At 41.4% G+C, this 26,750-nt stretch overlaps 4 protein-coding genes across 5 annotated transcripts in view, besides 1 other annotated feature; 3 read left to right on the top strand and 1 right to left on the bottom strand.

Annotated features, from left to right (window-relative positions):
- The first annotated feature begins 165 nt into the window (after nucleotides 1-165).
- Nucleotides 166-16,726, top strand: Sur (Sulfonylurea receptor). Its single transcript, NM_001347812.1, has 23 exons — nucleotides 166-835; nucleotides 2,026-2,291; nucleotides 2,346-2,521; nucleotides 3,198-3,413; nucleotides 3,482-4,073; nucleotides 4,299-4,411; nucleotides 4,778-4,915; nucleotides 4,970-5,132; nucleotides 5,201-6,065; nucleotides 7,414-7,675; nucleotides 9,529-9,666; nucleotides 9,871-10,007; nucleotides 10,069-10,261; nucleotides 10,325-10,935; nucleotides 11,023-11,126; nucleotides 12,162-12,793; nucleotides 13,219-13,376; nucleotides 13,446-13,641; nucleotides 13,923-14,691; nucleotides 14,916-15,043; nucleotides 15,539-15,833; nucleotides 16,079-16,275; nucleotides 16,353-16,726. The coding sequence occupies exons 1-23, from the start codon at nucleotides 660-662 to the stop codon at nucleotides 16,497-16,499; spliced, it is 6,672 nt and encodes a 2,223-aa protein (NP_001334732.1). The 5' UTR covers nucleotides 166-659; the 3' UTR covers nucleotides 16,500-16,726.
- Nucleotides 7,787-9,463, top strand: Fum4 (Fumarase 4). The gene is made up of 2 exons (NM_164891.2): nucleotides 7,787-8,044; nucleotides 8,099-9,463. Exons 1-2 carry the CDS (start codon nucleotides 7,859-7,861, stop codon nucleotides 9,365-9,367), a joined length of 1,455 nt encoding a protein of 484 aa, NP_723527.1. The 5' UTR covers nucleotides 7,787-7,858; the 3' UTR covers nucleotides 9,368-9,463.
- A 920-nt stretch (nucleotides 16,727-17,646) lies between the features above and the next one.
- Nucleotides 17,647-17,719: a mobile genetic element.
- A 1,307-nt stretch (nucleotides 17,720-19,026) lies between these two features.
- Nucleotides 19,027-26,750, top strand: part of CG44153 (uncharacterized protein) — a 116,136-nt gene continuing 108,412 nt past the window's right edge. For both annotated transcript variants that reach the window (NM_001273385.1, NM_001103666.3), the window contains exons 1-2: nucleotides 19,027-19,176; nucleotides 20,806-21,242. The gene's annotated coding sequence lies outside the window, so the exon portion shown is untranslated. The remainder of the gene's footprint in view (nucleotides 19,177-20,805; nucleotides 21,243-26,750) is intronic.
- On the bottom strand, nucleotides 25,193-26,581 carry CG13137 (uncharacterized protein). Its single transcript, NM_135506.2, has one exon. It carries the CDS (start codon nucleotides 26,547-26,549, stop codon nucleotides 25,227-25,229), a length of 1,323 nt encoding a protein of 440 aa, NP_609350.2. The 5' UTR covers nucleotides 26,550-26,581; the 3' UTR covers nucleotides 25,193-25,226.

Here is a 26,750-nt window from a genome sequence, read left to right as displayed (position 1 = left end):
TGGCACCCCACGATTCCGGCGATGTGGGAAGAGCTTTTTCCCATCGCGCACGTGCGCGATCCCCCAGATTCAGATTCAGATTCAGATCAGTGCAATATCTTCTCGAGTTCGGGCTGACTGGCACTTCGTCGTTTTTCCTGCTGGCGAGAATGTATGTGCTCAGTGTGGTTAGTGAGCCGCCACGCTCGGTCGGAGTCGGTTGGCCTTTTCTTCTCGCGAAGATTTCTTAATCGCGGCCGAACGTGCGCCACACATATCTCTGCGTTGTGTGTTGTTTATACAAAAATTACTTAAAAAGAATAATAATAATAATTGAATGGCAACCGGGGACGCGGCGCGCTCTTCTCGCTTTGGAACGAAATCCATTGTGGTACCATCCATATGTACATACATATATATATATGTACATATATCGAATTGGATCGGGCATAACACACATTGCACTGCATATTCCCGATTGCGAAATAGTTTGTTTATATTGAGCGATTCTGTATTTGCTGCTCAACCTGTTGGGCGCAAAGTTTTCAAAGTGCTGCCTATGGACTCGATTTAATAGTGAGCGAAATACAAATGATTTTAAATTGAAATCGGAAAAGTGAAAACTTCTTGCAGTGTTCAATAAGCGTTTTGGCCATAAGTTCATGGTTTTATTGGCCATCATGAAGCAGTTGTTCAATATAATACACTGTGATCACTTGAATGGGCATGTTCGCTCCATTTATGACAATTTGAATACAGATATCTGTGGCATTGACCGTGTGCGGCGTGTTTTTACGTTTTTCAGCATTTTTCTGCTACTTTTCGGATTGATGTTTGTTTGCAGTAGATACAAAAAGTGAGTTTTATTCATTTGCGGGATTTAAATATATGATATGTGTATATTTGCAACTTGGGCGGCCAGAGTTGAATTGACACACTTTCAAGTTTAAACTAAAATAATAGTGAATTTCGCTCTGTTTTTTTATTTGTTTATTTTCGACCCAAGTGTAAACATGTACTTCTTTTGTTTACAGCAGAGCAAGCGATTTTTTGCTTGAAATTGTGCAAAGCTCTTAAACGAAAATAAGGTCACATGTAATGGATTTCAAATGATTATCATCAGAAGTTTGATGTCCAGTTTACTCCTTGCTCAATTAGGTCCAAAATAAGAGTGTAAATAAATTCAACAAATGTATACGTATATTTTTGAGAAGCAAATGAGCACATTTGTTTAAATTTAGCACATGCGTTTTGTAGATTAAACGAATTCTGGAGAAATGACTAGGGAGCTCAAGTTTGTTACCTCATTTAGAAATCACACAGACAGCATTTTATGGCCCAAGATAACATAAAACATATTTTAAGTGCTTAATTTTTATTCTTTTGCACGCACTTTAAGTCATTTGCATACACAATCGACTGTTGCTAATTGTTTGTTTAAACAAAAAGTAAACGTGAAAATTTTATGACCAAAAAGGAAGTATTGTTACTTGTTCTCGGAAATTTCTAAAGGTCAAAAGATCGGTATTTCCTTACAGGAAAAACTATTTATACATATAGAATTAGAATAAAATATATTATCTCCCCCTTATTTTGTTCCGGAAACTCACTCAAAATCCCATAATTGATATCCGTACTTCAAGTGCATTGAAAATCGAATGCAACCCGCAGCGAAATTAAAAAACAATCAACTTGGCATTCCAAATTCGAAAAAAAAAATAACGCATCGCGTGCCAAAGTATTCTCAATGGGATGTATCTCAAATGGGTAAATCTCAATTGGTTCTGCAACGCACTTTGCTTTAAGGGCGGATTCTTATAAATAAATATGCGGATGAACACGAAATCAATATCATTTATTGAATTTATTTACACTGCAGTTAATTATAGAAATTTAGCTGCATGATTTTTATGATTTATTATGCTGAAGTGGTTCCATATGAGATCTTTGTAAGAAATGATCTGGAGGGATTTCCATATAAAATTATGTGATATATGATCATAGATGATATCCATATCTATATAAACCTCTTAACTTTTAAACTAGATGCCATAAAACATTGCTTACGTTCCACAATGGACGTGCTGCGATCTCCCTACTCCTTTTGGCCCTGAATAGCTTTGATTTGGCCAGAATCTTTTTGCCCCATCAAAATGTTCGGAATCTGAACAGACTTTTCCAGTCGAGTCCCAGGGATCTCAACTATTTGGTTGTCATTGGATCGGGTGAGCTGTGGAATGCGCTCTTCTCCACTTTGCTGACCCTCATGCTAATGCTCTACCATCGAATGGTGGAGCGCAAAAAGGCGACAGGTGAGTTTTTGGCCAATAGAGAAGTTCCCTCATCTAGTTTTATGCCAATTTCAGTGTTTTTGTATGCCAGCACTGCGGTGGAGGCGTTGACATTTGCCCTGCTCTCCAATGAACTTTTCGAGCTGGTTCGCTACGAGGATTTCCTGGAGCTGCAGACGTGCCTGGTGGCCATGTCTGCCATGTGCATGGTGTCCCTGGCAATGCTGGACGGATTAACTGTGTACAAAGAAGTGAGCATTTATTGAAAAATATCTTCAATCTATGGCTTTAAAGCTTACTAGGAGATTTTGTAGTATTTAAAGAATAAAAATGGATTAATGGATATTAAATTTAAATATTATTTACCTGAAATCCAACCATTTAAAAACAATATTTATAAGGAGTTATCAATGTAGATTGTTCTAAAACTTAATAGTATTACTCAAGTTAAAATTTTCAAATTCCTTCTTACCAAGCGAATGGAAACTACTCCATTGTTTTATTTAAATAATGTGTTTATTTCAATGGCCAAAACGTATTTATTTAAATGCTGCGCTAATAAATGCAAGTTGGCGCAACAGAGGAAGCCAAAAATCGCTATGCGAGTTGTTGCATGTTTAAATTTTAATTGGGGTTAAGTGGTGATTTTCAGCTTAATGTCTTTCATACTTGGCGAAAATGTTTATGATGTTTATTCTATATATTTTCTTTTTTTTTGCCATCCAGTTTGTGGCTTTGCAACATGATGAGTCCCGTGCTAACAGGCAAAGTAGGAAATGAAGGCTCAAGTTGAATATTTAAATACACAAAAAAGTGTGGATGAGCGGAAATATTTAGCTGTGTGTGTGCTTTTCGAATTAACAATTGTCGCAGGACTCTCGTGATTTATAGAATTAACTGAATTAACAACAAATTTCCAACCCACAGTGCTATCACGACGACTATTTGGATGACTATGGCAAAATAGGCTACAAACACTCCATGGCCACATTTTATTCGAAATCCTGTTTTTGGTGGCTAACACCTCTTTTGTGGCTGGGCTACAAGGAACCGCTGGAGCTGGAGGATTTGGGCCAAATGAAGCTGGAGGATAGTGCCAGGTCGCATTACGACCACTTTTTGTACATTTACACTGAGAAGAAAGTAGGGCTGCCCCATACAATTTGCACACATCTCTCGCTCTTAACTAGTTGGATTTTTTTTCTTTTCAGAAAAAGTCAAATTCATCCCCATCCCTGTGGTATTGCTATATAAAGAACAGTTGGCAAATGTTTGCCCTGGGTGGAATTTTGAAACTTGCCGGTGATTTATTTGCCCTGATTGGACCGTTGGCCATACAGAAAATCGTTGAATATATCGAACAACTTTATGCCCAGGCCTCTGAGCCGCCGGCGAAGTCGCCTGGCAATGAGGTGGCCAACGTTCTGCTATCCACCTCCCGGATTCTGGGCACCGAATTCGACGAGGTTTTCGGCACGAACATCGATAAGGTGCGTATATATAGCAGCACCTGGTCAGATCTCCTGGCGAATGGATGGTGCATCGCTTGGATCGTTCTGCTGGCGGCCATTACACAAGGCGCCTTGTCCCAGGCTTCGACGCACATACTCAATATGACGGGCATCAGGATTAAAACGTCCCTACAGGGTCTAATTTATAGAAAAAGTTTGCTTCTCAATGCGGACGGTGGCTGCGATAGCAGTGATTCTGCGGGCCAAGTTCAGTCAACTTCTTCCACTTCGGATGAGAAACAGAAAAACGATGATTCCATGGCAACGCCAGAGCACGTGGACAATCCAAGTGGTGAGTCAGTAAATCAGGGAATTATAGAACAAATCCTATTCATAATAATCCGCATTGATGTAGACAAAAACTGTAATCTTCCGAGTTAACTTAAAGTCAGTAAAGTTTCAAAGGAACCATTTGGCAATCAAAAGTGGCAGTTTGTTTTTTTGACTGCTTTTATATGCAAATAGTTTATAAGGAATTTTTCCTAGTAATATAATCCTTTTTTCCATTCCTAACCAGAACCAAATATCAGCCATGACATTGGCAGCATCACCAACCACATGACGGAGGACACTCGGAACATCATGGAATTCTTCCTGATCATCCACTATGCCTGGGCCATTCCCTTCAAGGTTTGTATTGAGATTTGCCCATTTGGTTGGCTAATCGTTTTCTTTTTGTAATTTATGAGCAACTTGTGTGCCATTTGGGCTCCATTTGATGTCCGCTAACACGAGGCTAATTTATCGCATTTGCTGTCTGTGAAATGCTTGACTGGAAAGGCGAATATAAATGTTTTTAATAAGCTCTATAATAGTCGGGCTATAAATTTGATTTTATTTAAAGTTGCCTTTTGCTCGAGTTATTTGTAAATATTTATTTGCTATTTTTGCTAATAATTCTTAGACAAACGACTTGAAGGACTTTTTATTGTTCTATAATCTTTCAATGGCTCAGTAGTAACATGTTTTTTTTAACATTTTTATTGTTCATTTCAGATAGCTGTGGTCATATATTTATTATATATGAATTTGGGAATTAGTGCAGTTATTGGATCCATTGCTTGCATTGTGATAATGACGCCCCTGCAGTTTTTCATCGGAAATGCAATGTCGAAAAACGCAGAGGTTATAGCGGTAAGTACTGACTATAAAATTATATAGCACTCATATTAATTATTTTTTTTACAGGGATATACCGATGAGCGTTTGAAAAGAATACACGATACACTAGTTGGCATTAAAGTGATAAAACTAAATGCCTGGGATGAGGTATTTCTCAAAAAGATTCAAGAGGCGCGACGAAAGGAGCTCAAGTATCTCAACAAGGATGCGACATTCTGGACCCTAATGGGTACGTATGATCCTGATTCCCAGCAAGTACTATTATAATTATAATAAGAACATTTTTCTTTATACAAGCCGTACTCACACATATTGCCACCGTACTGATCACATTCGTTACTCTGGGCGTTTATGTGTGGCTGCATCGGGATCAGGAGTTCGATTTGAATGCCAGTCGATTGTTCTCCTCGCTGGCACTTTTCCAGCAGCTAACCGTACCGCTTCTGATCTTTCCCATCACCGTGCCCATTATCATAGCCGCGAGGGTATCGACGCGTCGATTGGAGCGTTTCCTAAAGTCCAGCGAGATTCAGAAGCAATTCGAAGGCATTCGCAATATGGCCAGAATTTTGAGCAAAAGCGATGCCTCATTGGATATGTATGAAACGCAAGAGAAATCGAATATGACAATGCGAACGGCCCAAGCGGAAAATAGGCTAAATGAAAAGCGCCTAGCGCAAAAGTCACAAACTCCTGAGCTTGCCACCAACTCAACGCCATTGCTGCAAAATGCCGAGGAATCGGCGGAAGATATCTCGCCATCCACTGTCCAAGAACTGGGCCACAATAAGCTGGTGCAGCAGCGAAGGGAACTGCTACGGAATACACCATATGTGGCCATTCGGCCACCCAAAATGCGCGGCAGTGTGATGGAGAGACCCGTGGAATTTTCAGTGATTCGGGCCAGAAATACGGATAGCTGGCGACGGGATTCCCTACTGTTGAAAATGCCCGACGACATTGCCGTATCGATCAACGACGGCCTCTTCACGTGGCAGCCGCAAAGTCAGATGCCAGTGGTGCAGCTTCATGTGCCCGGCATCATTGTTCCCAAGGGAAAGCTAACCATAGTTGTGGGCAAGAACGGCAGTGGCAAGACATCCTTGCTATCGGCGCTTCTCATGGAGATGCCGCTCCTAGCAGGCAACATGTTTTGGCATAAGTGAGTAAACATCTTATAGTCTTCGGTTTTTTTTTTTTTCAGTAATCCGTAATCGCAGGGACAGACTTACAAACGGACATACGGATATAGGTACTTTAAAAACTCTCACTTGTGCAAATTTAAAAATATGTTTTAATTTAAAGCATTAAATCTTGGCTGCCTTAAGCATAGGGAGTCCTTTTTCAATTTCCTGGGGCCAAGATTAAGCACGATTCCCTTGTCTGTCAACACAGAACACCCAGACAACACGGCTCCTGTAAATTTGCTTAGCTATTTATGTGCTTATTTTCAGTTCTGCAAACAGCAACAGAAGCTAAGCAACATAGTGGATATGTTTGTGTTTGCCCGTTTATCAAATTAATTGCATAATTTTCAACTATTTGGAAAAATATATGAATTTGTATTGCAGCTGGCTTACCCAGTTAATGTTTACTTTAAAAAAAACAATTTTAGAAGTTTATCTCGCTGCTTTAGTTAGTAAAAATATCTGAACTAGGCGATATTAGGTCAATCCGTTTGCCCGCACAAAAATCCAAGAAAGTAGGTGGAATAGTTTAAACTTTAGTGGTTGGTTGCTGCCGCAATCGAATCCACCGCAGACATACAACATATTTTAACAGTCGTTTCAATGCGAGCCACGTGATTTCGTAATTTATCACAAAACGCCTGTGTGCGTTGTTAATTTTATTGCACATAAAATAAAAATGGCATAGCCGTCTGGCTGAAAGAGGAAAAGGGTGCATGGAGGCCATATACAAATGCATTTAAGAAATGGAAATCGCGCAGTGGAAACGAAGACTTCCTCCTTTACAGCAAAAGTCGCTGCGATCCTGTGGCCTTTGCTTATATTGCTTCCTTCAGGACGACAGCCCCTTTCCATCCCCATTCCCATCTCCATCTCCATCTCCATCTCCAACTGCATCTTGGCAACCGGCAAATGTGCAATAATTTCAATTACTGTAATAAATGTCTATGTTAGTTCGAGTACGCTTTTTTCTGCGGTATCTTCGGGGCTTTCCTTTCCTGTCCGCATTTGGCTTGCAAATTTATGCTCCTTATATATGTATATATTGCCTGAAATGCATTCAATAAGGAAACTCTGATACTTTATATTAAGTCACTCATTCGGTATTTAAAACATAAAAGATTGTTATGTACACCTAACAAGTTTGGTACTGAGCTTAAGGTATTCAAACTTTTTATACGGACAGAGAAACGGACATACAAACGGACAGACAAACGGACATACGGACATGGCCAGATATGAAAGAAACCCAAAGCCTTCTCAAAACGAACCAAAGCAAATGTTAAATAGTAATTGATTTTATTTTAACTTTTTGTGTTCTAGAACCTGCACTATTTCCTATGTTTCACAACAACCTTGGCTCTTGAATGACACCATTAGGGAGAACATACTTTTCGGAGAGTCCTTTCGACCGAAACGATATGATTTCGTATTGGAAGCCTGTGCTCTGAAACCGGATATTGAGCTAATGCCCCGAGGGGATCTTTCCATTATCGGGGAACGCGGAATTAATATCTCCGGTGGACAAAGGCAGCGAATTGCCATAGCTCGAGCTATATATTCATCGGCTAATGTGGTCATTATGGTAGGCTTATATATATTTTTGAAACTAAGTAATTTAGCTAAATTAGTAATTAGTAAATTATATTCATTTTATATCTCTAGCGAGATATATCTCTCATCATTATCGCGTAACCTTTTCCTGGCCTGTACTTTTCGGCCTAAATATTTCATTTCGTAACACATATACACATTAAAATTTTCCAAAATGTCTTTCGATCAGAAGGAGATTTTCAGTTTGATGTACAAACTGGCTCGGCTAATAGTGCCGGATACTCGAGTTGAATATGATTCGATGGGTGCCGTGCACATTCCTCTCGATCGAATGTTCGGTCCGCAAACCATGAGATCCCTGATGAAATTTCCAATTGGCGGAGTTGAGGAACGAATGCCAGTATGATAGTATTGACTTTGAAAATATAGATTCTTATGATCTCCAAAATCACAGCGACCCCTAATAAAAGCCCTGGGCATAGTGAAGAAATCAGCTGCGGAGACGAACAAAATCCATTGTCTGGAGGAGCATCTATGCGATGCCATTTCCAAGGCCTGCGATGATGTTATATCGGGCAAACTCTATGACGAGGAACACTTTCCGTTGGTTATATGGCAGGATGGAAGCGGCGAGCACACAAACATGAACGTAAACGAGGTTATATGCAATCGAGCCATCGAAATTCTGGGCGGTCAGATGGGCTCCAAGGAGCCGGTGGATCCCAATGAACATGTCAACATGGCGCAAAGTTCCCATGACACCTTCTCGACAGCCGTGCGCATCGCCGTGGCCATGCAGTTGCAGGAGACGCTGTATCCCAGCTTAAGGACCTTTATTGATTTGCTGGGCAAGAAGTCGAACGATTGGATGGATTTGATCAAGATTGGTAGAACGCATCTGATGGACGCAGTTCCTCTGTCCCTCGGCCAGGAGTTCAGTGGCTATCAGCAGCAACTTGTGAACGGAAGGACGCGATTGGACTGTGCCATGTGCCGATTGTATCAGTTGCCCATGGGCGGCACCAGTGTGGGCACCAAAGTGGACACCAAGGCGGAATATTCTGCGCAGTGCATCAAGCGTATAGCCGAGCTAACATTCCTACCCTTTGTCGAGTCCCCGAACTTTTTTGAATCCATCTCCGCCTGCGATTGCCTGGTGGAACTGCACGGTGAACTCAACACGATTGCAGCGAGTGTGATGAAGATAGCGAATGATATACGATTCCTTGGATCGGGACCACGTTGCGGATTTGGTGAACTACATCTGCCGGAGAACGAACCAGGTAGTTCCATAATGCCCGGCAAAGTGAATCCCACGCAATGCGAGGCCATGTCCATGATCTGTGCCCAGGTGATGGGCAACCATGTGGCCGTCTCCATGGGTGGTTCCTCTGGCCACTTTCAGCTGAACACCTTTATGCCCATGATTGCCTCCAATGTTTTGCGCTCGATTACACTTTTGGGCGATGGCATGAAGTCCTTTTGCACCAATTGCCTCGAGGGCATCGAGCCCAATAGGAGCAAGATTGGTAGCATCGTCAAGGAGTCCCTGATGCTGGTCACTGCCCTCAGTCCACACATTGGCTACGAACGATCCGCTGCGATCGCCAAGGCAGCGCATCACAATGGAACCACTTTGGAACAGGAGGCCATACTTGATGGCATTCAACGGGAGGACTTCAGGGAGTGGGTGCAGCCCAGCAAGATGCTGGGTCCCGAATAGTCGAAATGGCCACAAAACAGTATCATAATTTAAATAAATTGTTTCAATTATTATGTCGAGCTTTAAAATTTAATAAATGCGGTCAATTGGCTCTGTACATATATATATTATTATTCTATTATTATTAAATATAATTTCTAATATTCCTATATTTTGCTTAGGATGACCCATTGGCTTCACTTGACAACGAGGTGGGTGAGCACATATTCCAGCACTGCATACGTGAGATGCTACAAAAGTCGAATCGAACTTTTATCCTTGTGACTCAGCAATTGCATCGCATTAAGGAGGCAGAATACGTAAGTCCTTTAGGACACAATACACATTTTATATGATTACTTTACTTCACCTACTCTTAAGAGGTCTTTAAACTCATCCTTTTTGCATATTTATAGTCCGCAAAAGTTGCAGTTGTATCTTAAGAAACCCTTATCTTATTCCTATCTTATTCGATTTTATTTAGTATAAAATATATTACTACAGCTTATCTATTTAACCCTTAGTTAATTGCAATAAAAGATGGTCGCGTTGAAGCGTGTGGCAGCTATGCGGACATTGAATTGATGCAACCGCGAATTACCGCCGAGTGGAACGCGATCATTGCGATGGCGAAGGCCAAGAATGATAACCCATCCCAAAAGTAAATGCTACACTTGTACTTCTATGTACGAATTGCAATAGTAATACATAAACATACTCAGTCCAGGTGAAAAGACAGCAGGTGAGCGCTGGAAATTGCTGAAGAACGTAAGCAAACTGGGATTACAGCGCTCGATTTCGGTGACGATGGATGCGAATGTGGCATGCCACGCGGATGCAATTGATGGCAGTGGCTGTATATCGGTGGCCAATATGCAATCGAATGTGGTCGAGGAGGATGATCAAGTGTCTGTGGTACGGGTAGATTAGCTTATGTAATTCAATTTGTTCAATATTTCCATATCCTTTAATCCGCAGTCATATCCCATCGGTAATGCATCCTGTGGTGGCTTCAACTTGCAGCGCAAACGTTCCAGTATCTATGGTTCCCGGCATCTGATGTACGATGTTCCGCTGCCCATCGACGAGTGCCAGGGAGATGATGTCATCATGCGTCCACGGCGTCGGCACACTCTTGGTCGTCGTGGCAGTCGGAACACCAATTCCAGCCATCGATTGAGTGGCCTCAGCACTTTGACGGCCACTTCGGAGTCCAGTTCCATCAGTGGGGATGTGCTGAGCCGCAGTGTTTTGGCCACCAGTTGCAGCAGCTATGCGGAGAGCAGTGTGGATGGTGGTGATTTGGCAACGGCGGCACCAGAACCACGAGTTCAATCCTGGCAGCCGCCACAGCATGTGACCCATCATCAGCCGCTGTCACGGAACGCCTCCTCTCCGCCGGCGATGGAGGTGGCCAATCCGGACGTGAAGAAGTCGGAGGAGGCTAGGAGATCCAATACAAGCTCGGAGAGTCCTTTGGATGACCATGTTCGGGGGAGTTTTCAGCAGTTCCTGCGACGAATGTCCATGCGGCGTTCGAATAAGCCCAAAAACCATCATCATCCACTCAGTGCCACCAATTCTATTTTGTAAGACATACAATTCTTTTTTTAATTCTTTTTTTTTATTTATTTATTAATACTATTTATTAATATTGTTACATTTTTCTCTTATAGAAGCATTTCTGAGGAATCTCCGCCTGTTGTACATTTTCCTGCCTCAATTTTGGCAACAGATGGCAATAAAAATGAAACGCAATCAGAAGAAAAGCCCAAGAAATGTAAGTTACTACAGAAATTAAAAACCATTTGCTTCTTAACTTACGTAAAATCCTTTAAAAATTAGCTTGTCAACTTTCGTATAGTAGTTTTCTAGCTTTTAAACGAATTAAGTTTAATGAAAATTTACGCTTTCTTGCGCCTTGGAAATTTTCAATAATGAATATTGATTAGCTGATATTTATGCAGTCGGTCGGGAAAACTGTGACCAAAAAATATTGCCATAATATTGGTGGAGGCAAATGGTGTCTGCTTTGCTTTTTTGTCCAATACACTTGAGAATTCGGCATCCTTTTAGTTTACTCCTGGATGCATGCGTGTGTAGCTTAAAACTTAAATCAACTTTGATTTTAAAAGTTTCGAGCTCCCGAGCGGTAAGTCAAAGAGACAGTCTTCCAGGGCGCGAAAAGTTTCCAAAGCAGAAAGTTTTGGCCAACTCCGATGCATTGATCTATCAATATTTGGCTGATAAGTCAGCGGGTTCGAAAACTTTCGATTTAATCAATGCTGCGAGTGTCACTCCATTCGAACCCATGGAACCCGGCGAATCCATCGAATCCATCCGATTCATCCTGTGCCACGCAAATCCGCAAACGCCGTGGAAACTTTGCTTTCAATTAGTTTGTCGCCGGAAGTTGTTAAATTAAACGGCAGCATGGCTTAATTGATGTGGGCCCATGTGGCACTTGCAAAAGGTAGAAAACATCTCAGTACCAATTAAAAGTCAATCAGAAGTTCACCTCGAAAGCAACTTTAGTTATTCTCTTTTGCAACCCAAAGTGCATATGAGTTACGTTTGGGCTTTAATGTTTTAATGTTTTCAGCTTCAGCTTAGATTTTAATCGCAGTTTTATATTACTTTCGATCAAGTCTAGGAGTATTGTAAGAGTTAGGACTCTTTCTAGAAAAAGCTATAGTATGTACATAATTATCACAAATATTATACAAGACAAGCAGGAAAGCTTCTTTTATTCTACCAAACACATCCTCTGATCCTGTGCAAAACTCTACTTCTCTCTTTTTCTTACAAAAATCAGGCGTAAATATTGACTCGAAGGAAACCACAATAAATTGCGATGACAATTGCTATTCAGCATCGGACAAAGAATTGAGGGCAAACGTGACATCATCCCCGGCCGACCAGGAGCAGCACAATGAGAGACACGTGCTGGCCGAGGTGGCAGGTGAATCCGGCCGAGAATCGATGCCGCTGGCCAGGTTGGCAATTGATACGGAACGCAAATATGGGAAAATATCGGACGACATATATCTAATGTACATACGAGCCGCCGGTTTGCCCATAATCACCATCTTTTTTATCACCGCACTAATTTGGCAGTGTTTGCGTGTCTACACGGACATTTGGCTGCAGCAGTGGAGCAATGTCCATGGCAGAGTCGCGTCCAAGGGCCACGTGGTGCTCCATCCATCGGAGCAGGACCACGAAGTCACGTACTATTTTCGCATGTACGCCGCCATTTCGTGTGTTTGTATAATAATGGCACTGGTATCAACACCGGCCGGACAATATGCCGGCTGTAATGCCCGTCGTAATTTGCACGATAAGCTGCTGCAAACGATTTTGCATAAAACACTGCACTTTTTCCAAGTGACCCCGCTCGGTCGTATTGTGAATCGTTTCAGCAACGATATGGCCGTCATTGATAAGGTGAGATTTGTTATTTTTTTGTTATCCAGCCGTTGTTTTAGCCATCAAATGCTACCAATAACCCCATTTGTTGGGGCACGACACAGTGGATAGATGGCTCGCCAGTTTGATTGAGATTGTTGCTGTGGATAAGCACGGATTTATTTCGCCATAAATATACTCGTTACCCGGCAGAGTATATGGATTAAATAGATGCTTTGAAATATTTAAAATATAAACTATATATATATACTCAATTTAGCCATGTCCGTTTGTCCGTACCTTTTGTTTGTCCGTTTATCTGTCCGTATAATCGTAGTTGAATAAAGAGTTTCTAATAGTTGCAGCAATCGACAAGATTTTTCTTTTTTTCTGAAACCATGAGCTATGTGTGCAAGTGGCCTGTATCTTAAATAATTCATAACCATATTGTATTATGTCCTCAGAAAATTGCCGCCACAGGACAACGCCTGCTGCAGTTCACTTTGCTCTGCCTTTCGGCCATTCTCATAAATGTCACCATCACACCCTGGATTTTGGTACTCACCCTGCCCATCTGTGGAGCATATTACCTCATTCAAAAGTTCTACAGGTGCTCAGCCAGGTGAGCAGTATATACATACCTGCTTTAGTTTTGCACATATTTCTACTTTTTGATATTTTCAATTTTTAGAGAACTGCAGCGTATTGAAAACGCAACTAACTCCCCGGTCATATCCCATCTATCGGAGACGATTCAAGGAGTGACCACGATTCGAGCCTTTAACCAACAGACTAGATTCACCGAAATCCTTTTCAAACGACTCGAGGCGAACACAATCGCCTATGCATTGCTCAACACCAGTCATCGATGGCTTGGAGTATCTCTGGTTAGTACAAAAAATTTAAATCAAAATCTATGTTTAAAAGACGACTTAAAGATATGTTCCTTCAAGTATTCTTGTTGCTTGAAAATAATCAGAAGTTGAAACGCTGCTTTTCTTAAACTTTTAATTTTTCAATAATATCTTAATTACTGTCAGCTATGTTATTCAGTCAGTGCGCAACCAGACCTCAACCATCTTCTCCAGCGATGGTGGAGCGGTCACCAGGCCAACTCCTTAATCACTCCGCACAGTCGCTTGTTTTAATGTTTTTTCTTCTCCTGCAGGACTATTTGGGTGGATGCATTGTTTTTGTGGCCACCGTGACGGCATTGACAGCGGCGAGCGTCAGTTGCAGGAGGCACTATGAGGCAACCACATCCCCATCCGCATCCGCATCCCCATCCCCATTCGAAACTTATGCTGTCACTAAGAGCCCGTCGGAGTTGAGACCATCGCCATCGCTGGTGGGTCTGGCCATAAACTACACGTTGTTGGTGCCGATTTACCTTAATTGGGTTGTAAAACTTTTGGCTGATATGGAGATGTATGCGGGCTCCGTGGAACGCATCGCCCACTATGCCCAGGGACAGGACGCTGATGCGGATGCTGATGCGGATGCTGATGCGGATGTGGATGCGGACTTGGATCACGAGCCGTCGTCCAATGAAGATGTGAGCGCCGAAGTCGATAGGTCGTCCCAGTCGGATGCTGGTGACAAAGTTTACCCAGGCGCAACGACAGCTGCCGGTGATGTTGATGAAGATGGAGACCAGCAACGAATTGGAGGAGCACGTGGTGGAGGTGGGGACTGTGGATACCGGCAAGGACATGAAAATGGGGCTGAGGCAAACGCTGATAAATTAAATGCAGGCAATGTAACCGGCGACGGCAATCACTTAAACTTCCACCACCCACCGGCGACAGCTGGCGACAAGGTGGAGCAGGCGACGACAAAGACGTCGGTGATTAAAGATAAGCAACTGCCACCGCAGCAGGACGACAAGGACAAGAAGGTCGTCCTGCCAAATGAGCCGGCCAGGAAGCTGGAACGCTGTAAGTTCTTGGGCCAGTTTGCATCACTCTCGTGGGCATTTGCAACGCATCACTGGAATTCGAAAATATTTTGAACAAACTTTTGTGTGCATGTCCTTGGGTTATTTGATTACAATATAAGTTTGGGTAATTACCCAAGCAGCCGAAACACAAGCTCAATGATTCCAATTATTACATTCGGTTCACATTTTAATTTAAAACTCAACTTTTTGCAACATTTACAGATCAAAGTGTGCCAATTTCGTGGCCACAAAGAGGTGATATACATTTCGATAATGTTAGTCTGCGATACGAGGGCCAGAAACAAAATGTCATCAGCAATCTAACACTGAAAATACCCGCCGGCCAACGGGTGAGTAAATCGAAAAGCCATCCATATAACATTTTTATTGATTTGTACAAAAAATAAAAAAGGAAGAGTAAGGACCCTGCTAACTCGCTGACTTTGGTTAGATGGCAAAATCAGTAAAACAGATGTCAGCCATATTGATTGAAGTTTAAAATTGAATCATCAATGGAAAAACAAGAAGGGGTGAAACCCTGTTTTTGCAGTCCATTTGTGCTCGCAATATATATTGAAAAAAAAAAAAAAAAAAATGATGAGATAATAAATCACAAAACTGGAACAAAGAATCAGTCATTGCATTTAATAGGTTTTAATTGTTCTAAACTGAAATGTTGATTGATGACAAAGAAGGGCACACGCATCTGGCTCAAAAGTTTGTAAAATAGCAAAAAATATTATCAAGTTGATTGTGTTAAATATGAAAGGATGCCACTGATTCCACACACATTCGACACTAGTTAGAATGCAACTTTGTTCAATTCCCTCGCAATTCGTTTACAGATTGGCATCTGTGGTCGCACTGGCAGTGGTAAATCATCCTTGGGTCTGTCCCTCTTCGGAGTCCTCCAAACGACCAGGGGCCACATCTACATCGATGACGTGGACATTCAGCGCATCCGACCAGACGAGCTGCGAACCAGACTGTCGATAATTCCGCAGGATGTGCATTTGTTCAACGCGACCATACGTGAAAATCTCGATCCACACGGTTACTTCCAGGACCTGCAATTGTGGAATTGCCTCGAATTGGCGCAGCTGAAGGAGTTTGTCAACGGCCACCTTCCACTCGGTTTGGGTGAGTCCCCTTTTTTTATTTGCAGTTTAGTACAAACAATTGCGACTTCAAGTGGCTTTTGCTGTCCTTGGCTTTTGCATTTGTCTAGAGTCATGAAAGCGAAAAAGTATCTTATTTCATTTTGTTGCTAATGCAGACAGTACATTAATGCATATTAGATGTTAAGTTCTTGATCTAGATACAAACTTACTCTATAGTTTTCGATACAATAACTTGAACTTAATGAACTTTATTTTATCCTGCAGACACGGTGATATGTGATGGAGGGCTAAACCTGAGTGCCGGCCATCGACAGTTGTTGTGCCTGGCACGTGCCATCTTGCGGGGATCCGTGTGTCTCGTCCTGGACGAGGCAACAAGTGTCCTGGACAGCAGCACGGAGAGTGCACTGCTCAAGGCGGCGGATCTGGCCTTCCGGGGTCGCACCATCATCACCATTGCCGTGAGTCCATTTACACATGTATAATCGCGGCACTTGAGGGCAGCTGTGATATGACCATTATTATTATTTATTCGCAGCATCGTCTGACAACTATTCTGGATTATGACCGCTTAATTGTGCTGGACCAAGGACGCATCGTAGAGGATGGCAATCCCAGGGAGCTGCAGCAGCTGGAGGGCTCTGTATTCCGTGGTTTACTTGAGAAGGGCGCCAGCAAATGGTAGATCCTAGCTAATTGTGTCATACAGGCGTTCTTAAGTGCATGTGTAGTGCACTTTTCCTAAAGAAGGACTTATCTACTTAATATATGTATAAATCTTCAGTGTATTTGCGAAAGCCTCTATCCACATATGATGTATTTCCAAGTATTTTTTACTAGTCATGTTTAGTTTCCACATAGAGGGCTACATATACTTAATTTTTGCCAATAATAAAACGAGATATTGTATACAATTTTTAGCAAGTTCTCTTCATTCGTTCACAGGTAACAGTCGTATGCCAATTTTGGACATTGTTAAACGAAGTCAGTGTAACAGAAGTCCGAAAGTAACAAGTTATTACGACATTATGCACAATTTTGTGGCTGCAACTTTGGTGATGCAACAGTAAACTGTGCACAAGGAGGTCAGCCAATTAGGGTTTGAATTGCTTCGATATCAGACAGGCAGGCGATGCCTACCTCGGCACTCCGAATTCGAATGAATATGCAACGAGTTTGGAAGAAAATAGCACTTGCAAACTTGCCTCCTCTTGGGGCAGAAGATGTGGCAAGGCAAGGCGGCATGCGGGAATGAATGCGGCACAAAACCGAAAATATTGCGAGAATAAATTGATTGTTAAATCGAAACTGCTAATGTTGGCCTGGCGGAAAAGTGGAGAGCAGGCTATGTACTTCAATGATGCCCCGGCTCACTTTGTATGCATTTTTCAAGTGGTTCGCTGGGGCAATTAAACTTAATTGACGATGAGGAGCGTGCATTGTTAAGTACGTTTCGGAAGGGGAATGATTTCCATTTCTTTCCCACTATATTTTTTTTTTTCTGAGTTCAATAAGCGCCTTTGATTTCTGGAGGGGTCGAAAGCTGCCGATCGATTGCTAATTGGAGCATTTGATAGCAGCATTCATACGATATTTACTTCAAGCATTACAACTATTTCCGGAGGCCACAACGTACATACATATGTAAATGTCCTTAATAGCTTTCATGCTATTCATTCATTCAAGGCCATCATTGATTTCTTAATTGGAATGGCCCACTTCTTAATGACTTCGATAGAATTTTTTCGGAGCGACAAAAATATGATTTCGTCTGGCTAATTAATTTTTTGCGTGCTTAACAATAAACAAGATACAAGATATGCATTACTTCGCTAGCTTTTGTAGTTCCCGAGATCTCGACGGATACGGACATGGCCAGATGGACTCGGCTGGTGATCCTTATTACTTTTGTACCTTTTACCCTTTTACTCGAGAAGAAACGAGTATAAAAAATGCGGAAAAAGTGCATAGCTAAGTGGTGTGTTCAAAAATCCTTAATCCATTTAACTGCTCTTCGTGGAGTTGAAAAGCGGTGAGGTGCATAAAAGATTTTGTGATATCTTCATAGGGTTTTTTTTTCAATTGCCCGGGGCTCTTGTAGGTTGTTTGTTTTTATTAAAATCTCTTCGAAAGACCCCCAGTTGAAACATACATACATACAATGTGGTGTGGCACATACGAGTACAAGATTTTGCACGCATGAGTGCTTCGCCAGTTCCTTTGACGCTGTCTGTCGTTCTAATAAAAGAAATCTGTCAAATTCAAACGCTCGTAAATGTCTTACACATTTAACCGGTCATACAAGCGTCCGCCATGATGTTTTGTAACTGTTTACGCCGTCATTTTTTTTTTCCATCAAATCCGTTCTATGTACGTATGAACTTCATGCTGCACAAAGACTTGTCTGCTAATCATATCGTATTTATTACTTTTATCCATTGAAATTTCACAATTGACTGCATTTCGGGTAAGTTTTTTGTCGGGCTGTGTGTCTTGCTTTTTGCCAGCATGTTTTTATTTATTTTCTAGTTGTCAAGGATGAACGCGATGACGAAAATAGTTGAAGTAAAAAAGCGTATAATTCAATTACCAGGATAGGCGATTTTTAAAGGGTTGCCGTACTTCAAATGGAGGGACCCCACTTATAATGCTAATATGTTCAACAAGCTGAACAGAGCGTGCTAGTAAATGTGCCTAAATAAGCTGGCTAGGGAAAGAAGTTAGTAATAAGTCATTCTAACTTGTACCATCTCAAAGAATTTAGAGTAATCAGCTTTAATTGCTTGTTTCTAGTTTATTATTAATCGAGAAAATAGTTTGAAAGATGATTTTCAAATGAGAAGAACGACCCACATATTGGCTTCAATAGCCAACGTACTGAAGCTTGCCCAATATTCCGGACGCGCCTGTGTCTGTGTGGAACTCAGATGAGTTTCTGACCTACTGAACGACTTAGTGGCCTCCTTTCGGCCGGCGGTCGTGCTGAATCTGCAGGTTGTGATAAGAGAGCGGGCAAACGAACAGCATCCAACCGAAGGACACTCGTGCCGCTTCGTCCTTCGTCGTCCTTGCTCGTTTTCGACGCCAACAACCCTGTCCTGCCAGATTCCAGATGCTGTTGCGCCTTCGAATGCCAGGCGTTGCCTTCTTGCGAGCGCTGCGTTTCAGTACTTTCGCGTCTGGCTATATGTGCGGTTATCCTGCCGGTCCGTTATCCTGGCCAAACTGCCGCTCGTTCGCGATTTCGCCGCGGTACGTGATCCTTCGCGCACTTTAATTAACAAAAAATAGTCGGGCTTTTGTTTCGAGTGCGAAATTGAATATGCAAATAATGTGTGGTGTTGCCTGTAATTGAACAAACTGTGAGTTTAGTGGCGTATATGAATGTATCTTGTTTCCCACACGGATCAACAAATTTCCGGTTCTGACCTAACTCAACCGCTTGGCATAAATGCGGCATGCAGGAAATATTTTTTACTGGCCGCAATGCCTGAGCCTGAGTGGTTTAAAAAAAGTGCATATTCATTTTATTTTTCCTGGTCGTTAGTTAAATTAGTGGCCTTTGATTAGTGGCACTCAGCGGCAGTTAGGCCATCAATCAGCTCGTAGTTATTGTTTTTTAATAGCAAAATGATTGGGCTAAAAGCTTCTGTCTGCAATGATAAATTTGAATTTCACGGACGTTTTGCAAACTAATATTTCATGTGGCATTTCGAGTAAAGATACAATAAATTCATTTATTGAAAATGTGAAAAATGGATGTGCTAAAAGTATTTTGTAGCACATTTTATATAAAAGAGGTTGGGCCGTGTGAAAATAAAATGAAAGATATGCTATTAACGGATTACGATATATATTCCCAAAAATCGATTCATATCTAAATCTCTTGAACTGAAGTTCATCTAAGAGAGGACTGCTGTTGAACTCACTAATCCGCTTCTAATTACAGTGGAGTTCTCTCCAATTAACGAACGTAAAAGATAATACCGCCTGCTTCGCATTGTTGCGGAAATTAAAGTAATAAAACACCAGGTAGAGTTGAAGAAAAGCGCAAGCAAACGGGGAAGACTTTTTTTTTTGGCCATCACCAATTATTCAAAGGAACTAACTGACTGTATTCAGATGAATACACCTGCGTGCCCAACCTGTGTGTGTGCGTGTGTGTGTGCATGCTTACACTCGGGGTGTTGCTTACGCTTCGCATTAGCATAATTAAAATTCGGTAAACAGGCTGAACAGGCGAACACTAGGCTCCATTAGCCCCCAAAAGCAAACATCGCCAGCCCAACTTGACCCAAAAGTGGGCCTTCAGCCACCGCATTGAGCAAACAAGCTAGCAAATGTGAATACCCTATTACTCATTTTTAAGTAGACGCGAGTGTGTGGCTGCGTATGCCTGTTTGTAATACCCTTGAACTTTATTGTTTGAACATCAGCGGTATGGCCGGGCTTTCGCTTTCTGGTTGCTAGCGTGGATTGAGGTTAGAGCGGGGGGTTTCCGTTTCCGGTTGCCATTGCTTCGCCATTTTTATGCCTTCGTGTGCTAGTATGCGTGGCCGTGCTTTTTTATTGCAACCTGTCAGGCGCAGCAATACATTGGTTTACCATTTGAGAGTGTATATGCGCGCATTTTTCAGACAGTTTTTCCAAAATAAAGAATAAAAAATAACAACAAAATGCGCAATTTGTTAGCATATATTGCAATTTCTCAGGGGCTTCTATACGCTCCCAAAAGATCGCAAAAGCATTGGTCCAACTTTAAGTTCATTAGGCTGATAGTAAATCATACGCCCTACTTCTTGATTTCATTATCCGTATATATGGTCCACTTTGAATTCCAGCCAACAATCTTGCCTTTGATTGCACTCAATTGAATATAGTTGCCATGCAAACTCGATCAAATGCGAATTGGATTTCCCCAATTGAATTCGAATCAGGTTCAATTCAATTGCAATCGTAGTCCAACCAATACATAACGAATTATTTTGCAGCTGTAAGGATTAATTCCGATCGGTATGGGGCAACTTTATGTTTGTGTTTGCACCTGATTAGCGGACAATTAATGCGAATCAGCAATTAAAAGCACCCTGAAATGCTAAATAAACAAAGTGCGAGTAATTAATTAAATTTCCGTGCTGGACAAAGAATAATAAGGAAGTGTCTGCCCAAAGTTCGGCGGAAAAAAATAATGTAAAATAATATATTTAACATGGGAGCTGTGTGAGCAATCTACGCATGAAAAGCCAACCGAGCGGCGGGAAAAGCATCAGCTGCGGAAAAGTAAACATAAAGTTTTGGATTCTGTCGTGGCTGTCTGTTTGCACAGCATCCGTATATCCGGCACTTCATAAATTCATTCGTTTGTATTTAAATTACACTCAAGGTGCACGAACTGGAGATACGCACATGCCGGAGATACATTCATAATGTAAGTATAATATACTCGCAATTTCTCGCTCATCTATTTTCCACAAAGGTACAATTCTTTAAACTTATGAAAATAGACTCTTAAGAAGTAGCTGAGAAAAAGCGTCTACTGTTTACTCACCAGAAAGTCAGAGTCTTAATGGTCACGAATATAAGTTTACCCGTTTACATATCATATTTTCCGCTTCTGCCCGCCGGTTTGAAATACTTAAGGTTTTTATTTCGCCTTCTTTTCCGGAAAACTTTCGTTCCGATGTAGTCGTGTTGCCATTGTTGACTACCGTTTCAATGCGGGCTTTTCCTCAGCCATGTTATCTCCCTGAGCCATTTTCTTTTTGGACTCCGCAATGCCAAAGACTCTGCCGCAAACTCTGTTATTTTTGGGCCACATAAAAAAAAGGAGAAAAATGCCGAGAAAAAACTAAAGTAACTCTGGGAAAATTAAAAAATACCTGCTTCACTGCTGTCAATGGTTAACTACATTTTTAAGATGACCAACGGCAAAGAAAACTAAACGTATGTGAATGAAAAACTCAATAAATACTAAACTATTGTGGTTTTTAATCCTAACAAAGAACAATTTTTTTTTTTGTAAAATGGTCGGAAATTCGAGCACGCCCCTTGGCAGAGTATAGAAATAGATTCGACTTTAGGCAAAATGAGGCAATAAAGATTTATCTCAAAAGGACCGCCGCCGCCAAAGCCAATGCAGCAGATTTGTCAAGGATTTGCGGCTGGAAATTTATTTTTGGCCGCTCGTCCCGTTTTCTGTTGACTTTTTGCAGTCCAAACGAAAGAATAAAGCAAATAAAGGCTATAGTTTGCCCATTGATTTTTGAGCAAAATGCAAATAAATGGCCTGTGAGTCCTGTGTGGGCTATCAAAACAACTGTAATCTATGATGTCGCATTCGGCGAGCATAAATTTTAATTAAACCGAAAATAAAACAGCTTCAGTTTGTTTATCGCTCAAAGTAAAAATGTATTTGGTTTTTTCTTTAGTTATTTTTCATTGCCTACATTTGAGCGCTGTTTGCATTTATCAGCTCTTAACGCAGCGATGATTTTGCCTGCCAAAACTGAATTGAACTGAACTGCAAATAGAAAAGCAGATTTTGTGGAAAATTAAACACATTTTTCACCACTCACCTAAGCGCATTCTACTGCTCCTTTCGCAATCGGACACATTTCACAAGCTTTTGCCCAAAGTTAGAGCACAAAATGTGACAGGACATGAAAAGCTGCTGTTGGACTGCTTATGACATCAACTTCAGAAAACTTCGGCTACATTACCAATTGCACTTGGCAACGTTAAGCATCTAGGATGCTACGGTCTATTAAAGTCTCGCTCTGTACTCAACCTATTAGCCCAAGGACATTTTCTTTGTTTTTCCACGGCAACTTCGAAATCATTTTGGCCTGTCAATTATCGGTTTCCACAGCAAGATGCTTTCTATTTACTGGCGTGTAAACAAGTTTATCCACCATTTTCATTTTTAAATATAATCGTGACGTGAGAGGCTTTGGCAAAATAAATAAAATAAAAAATATATATATATGTTGTTGTGCTGCGGTATACATGAGTTGTTTAGCCAAAGATAAAAACGTGATTACGAAACAAAACACTCGACTGAAGACAAAGGGGGCCCGAAATATTTTTGGGGGCATATTTTGTTGTGCCGCCAGTGGCACCATAAATCAAAAAACCGCAGGCTTTCGCTTGGGTCATGCGAAAAGTTAAACGGGCCGAAATGTGGAAAAACTTTAGTTTTAATGGGTCGAGACGTTTTTCCGATCATTTGATGAAAACGAAGCGAATTCCAAGGCACCGAGAGTGCCGCAAACGCGTTAAGAATTATTGATGCCTCATTGCTGATTGCTCTGCGTTTACGCCATTTGACACACTCACATCCCGGAAAATATTCCCCCAAAATATCCTGAAATCTCCTGGGGTTGGGCGAACATAATCCCAAGTCCCTCAAGTCGAAAAGGACACCCACTCACACAAACACAAACACAATTGAAGTTATTTGGTATGTCTAGCGTGTACTTCGCATTTGCCCTCACGAATCTTTGAGTCTTGGGCGTTATTACAGTTTTTCCCCGGAAACTGATGGCAAAAATCAACACCCACATTGTCAGCATTCATTCAAGGCCTAAAACACGTCTGCACAAAATTATTGCCAACTTGGCCGATTCAAGGACTCAACATGCATTGCATTAAATTGTATTCTCGATGTGAGCGCCAAATTCGCTAAAACAATAAATATGGATTTGCTTGATTGTGCGATGATTTCAATAAGTAATAACATTTCTTTCTACTTGGTTATTTTTCAAGCCTCAAATATTTGACTGCGTTATTCCATTGAAATTTTAACGAATTTTTCGAAATATAAAGTGGTTATGTCACTTTTCAAATCAAAATTGTAACAAATCTATTAAAATTTATGCTGGCTTTGTCAGACTCCCCAAAGTATTTTCACACGTGACAATAAAAGAGAATGGTATGGGGCATCTCGGAAAAACAAACATTTAAATGATTTTTATGGCTACACATTTTCACTCCGAACATTAAACTTTAATGCACGGTCCTAAGAATTTTTTTTATGCCTGAAAGTGGAGTATTATTGAAGATTCGTGTGTGTCCTTCGGCATGCGAACAGTAAATATTCATTTTGCTTATTTGATTTTGGTTCGAAAGAAATGTTTATTTTTGAACAAACTTTATACTTTCCAGGCGCATGCAAAGTTAAGTCCTGCCAGTCCGAGAATTCCATTAGTTCTGCTAAATGTGCGAATATATGAAACCCAAACGAATCCACAACAAAGACATTCATATTGCCTTCTGTGGTCCATAGTCCATGGTAGATGGTCCATGGTATTTGAATGTTAAGTGATTCACGAGCTTCTCCCCATTGTTCGAAACTTATTTGCATTCATGTTTTTGCGCTTTTTTTCCGCTTCGGTCAGCGTAATATCTCTGTGTCCTCGGAAAAATTACTTTATGGCAGGAAAGGCATTTTGGTAGTAAGTTGTTTACCTAGGGAAAGTTGCAGACCAAACTCAATGTTGGTTCGCCGATGAGTGGATCTGAAGATTGCGATTATGTGGTTTCCCTACTCAATTTTACTTGCAGTTTTTGCCTCCGTTTGCAACCAGATTATTGCTTTCTTTTTTTTGTGCCCATTGTTGGTTGGTCAATATTGAAGTAGTCAAGTGGGTAAACGCTCTTGATTGTGACGTTCTTTCTTCATTATTTACTTGTCAAGATAGTTTGCGAATTTGTTGCATATTTTTTCTATTCTGTTGTTTACTTAAAAACCGAGTACAAATGGCTATTTAGAGCGAGCAAACGAAGCATGAAATCAATTTCCATTAGTCCTTAGATTAACTTTGAATCGTCAGTATCCTTTGAGATTTGCTCGTTAGATTTGTTTTCCTTTTTCCGGTATGTCCGGTATGTCATTTTAATTTAGTGCCCAGGGAGTCGTTAAAGAGCAGTTTAACCCAAAAATAGAATAAGTCCATAAAGCAAATAGATACATATTAATCTTACGGATGCGGCAAAAGGTCGTATGTCAAATGGAATTTTTTTTGGCAAAAACAATCGGTTGATAGCATTATTTTCAATTGCGTAACCTTCGCGTCCTGAAAAACGTCAATTACAAAAGAGTAAAGTCTGTGTAAAACCAATTTTTCGGTCTGCAATCAGAGATCGCGGCAAAGATTTATTACCTTTAAGCTTACTTCACGGCTGTCAGGTGAATACAAAATACCAGCAGCATAAAGGACATTCACGTATTTTTTTGGGCTGAAATTGGCGAAGGAAGTAGTGGTGGTGGTTATCCTGAAACTGGTTGCTCGCCAACTTGAGTTCTTTTCCATTTGCATAAGCGCTTCCGCTGAATATTCATGTGAGATTTTAATAGCTCGCCTTGCAAAATGGTGCATTCGAATAAAGTTTTTATTATTAATACATTTATATTTTAGTTAATGTTGTGATATAGTTGGGCATCTCTGAAACACTGCGCTGTGATGTCATATCGCTGAAAGTGTCCTGTATTCCAGGCGATTATCAAAAATCTAATTTCCGCTTTCAAAACGCCAAAGGAAATGTAAGCTGGATATTGGTCACCATCCATATCGCAATAAATGAATTCCACTGGCAGCAGTTTAACATTACCCCATCGCGATGTATGCAGAATGCAGAGCAGCACAAAGGACTGCTCCTTGAAGATGCTGGCCATGTAGATGCCCAGTGGATCCATGGCGAGGCATTGGGGCTCACCGCAGCAAAGTCGCTGGCCAGCACAGGTGGTCACAAGCTGCAGATCCATTATCAACTGAACGCGCCATATTGACTGGGGCCGCAGGAAGACACTGTCCTCACCATCGCTGGTACATGAGTAGACGCGAGTGCTGCCGTAACACGCATAGAGCAAAGTGGAACCGCATGTTGTCCAGACGGCCGATTGAATGCGTTGCTGCCCAAGGATCTGTTTCAACTTCCATTTCGATCGATTCAGTTGACAAAGACTGGCGCCCGCATCGCAGGAGGCGCAGAAGAGCACATGGAAATCGGGACTAAAACGCAGTAGGGAGAAGGAGCCTAAACTCTTCGGATTCGGTATCAAACGTATCTTTTGCTGACAGTCCGGCTCCCAGAGCATGATGTGCGATGAGCCAAATGCGGCGGTAACCAGAATAGTGCCATCTTCATTCCATTGCATCGAAGTCACATAGTTGTGCCCTTTATCCTGCAGGACTTGCAAGTGATGAGTGCCCATCATACGTCGAATATTTCGATTGGCATTGAGACGACGACTATCCGACCACAAACATATACCGGCTGCACAACCCACGGCAAATTCACAAGTTTGCGACCAAGGACGAAAGGCGACACAGGTGGTGTCCTTTTGCCTAACGGATTGAATTTTGGTGGGGCAATCGTAATTTTTGTCGCAGATCAGAACCACATCATCGTTGGTTAGAAATGCCATTAACGAGCTGCTCGGATGGCACTCAATAAATCGAATGACTGACGTTTTCCAGCCCCGTGTTTGGCTAATCCTCTCCAGAATCTCCGGATCGATGCGGCATTCGGGACGAAAACAGAGTCTCTTGAGTTGGCCAAGTTTTTGTAGAAACCATTGCCAATACTCGTTGGCCAGTTCCCATAGTAAATTGAGCACCTCTTCAGTTCGATTGCCTATATTTGCGTTGTTCCTGACAAAATCAACACATCTTTGCTGTTGATTATTGCAAATTGGAGCGTTTGTTTCACGAAACTCTTCATTTGATCGTTGCATTTTACTTTTTTTTTGCTTCTGTTTGATATATTCTAATACTTTGTGATCAAGTGAATGTTGGAAAACTTCTAGCTTGCTATATCTTTCAGTTGAAACATATACCTTTGGTGTTTCAAAAGTATGCTCCTGCTACCGATACTTCCATTTCATCTTTATCGATGCTAGCTTGCCTTTCTTATTTCTGGTTGCATTCCACCTAAT

The sequence above is a fragment of the Drosophila melanogaster genome, chromosome 2L, assembly GCF_000001215.4.
Source record: "Drosophila melanogaster chromosome 2L".
Taxonomy (NCBI): domain Eukaryota; kingdom Metazoa; phylum Arthropoda; class Insecta; order Diptera; family Drosophilidae; genus Drosophila; species Drosophila melanogaster.
Note: the sequence above shows the minus strand (reverse complement) of the source record. Positions and strands in the feature narration are given on the sequence as shown.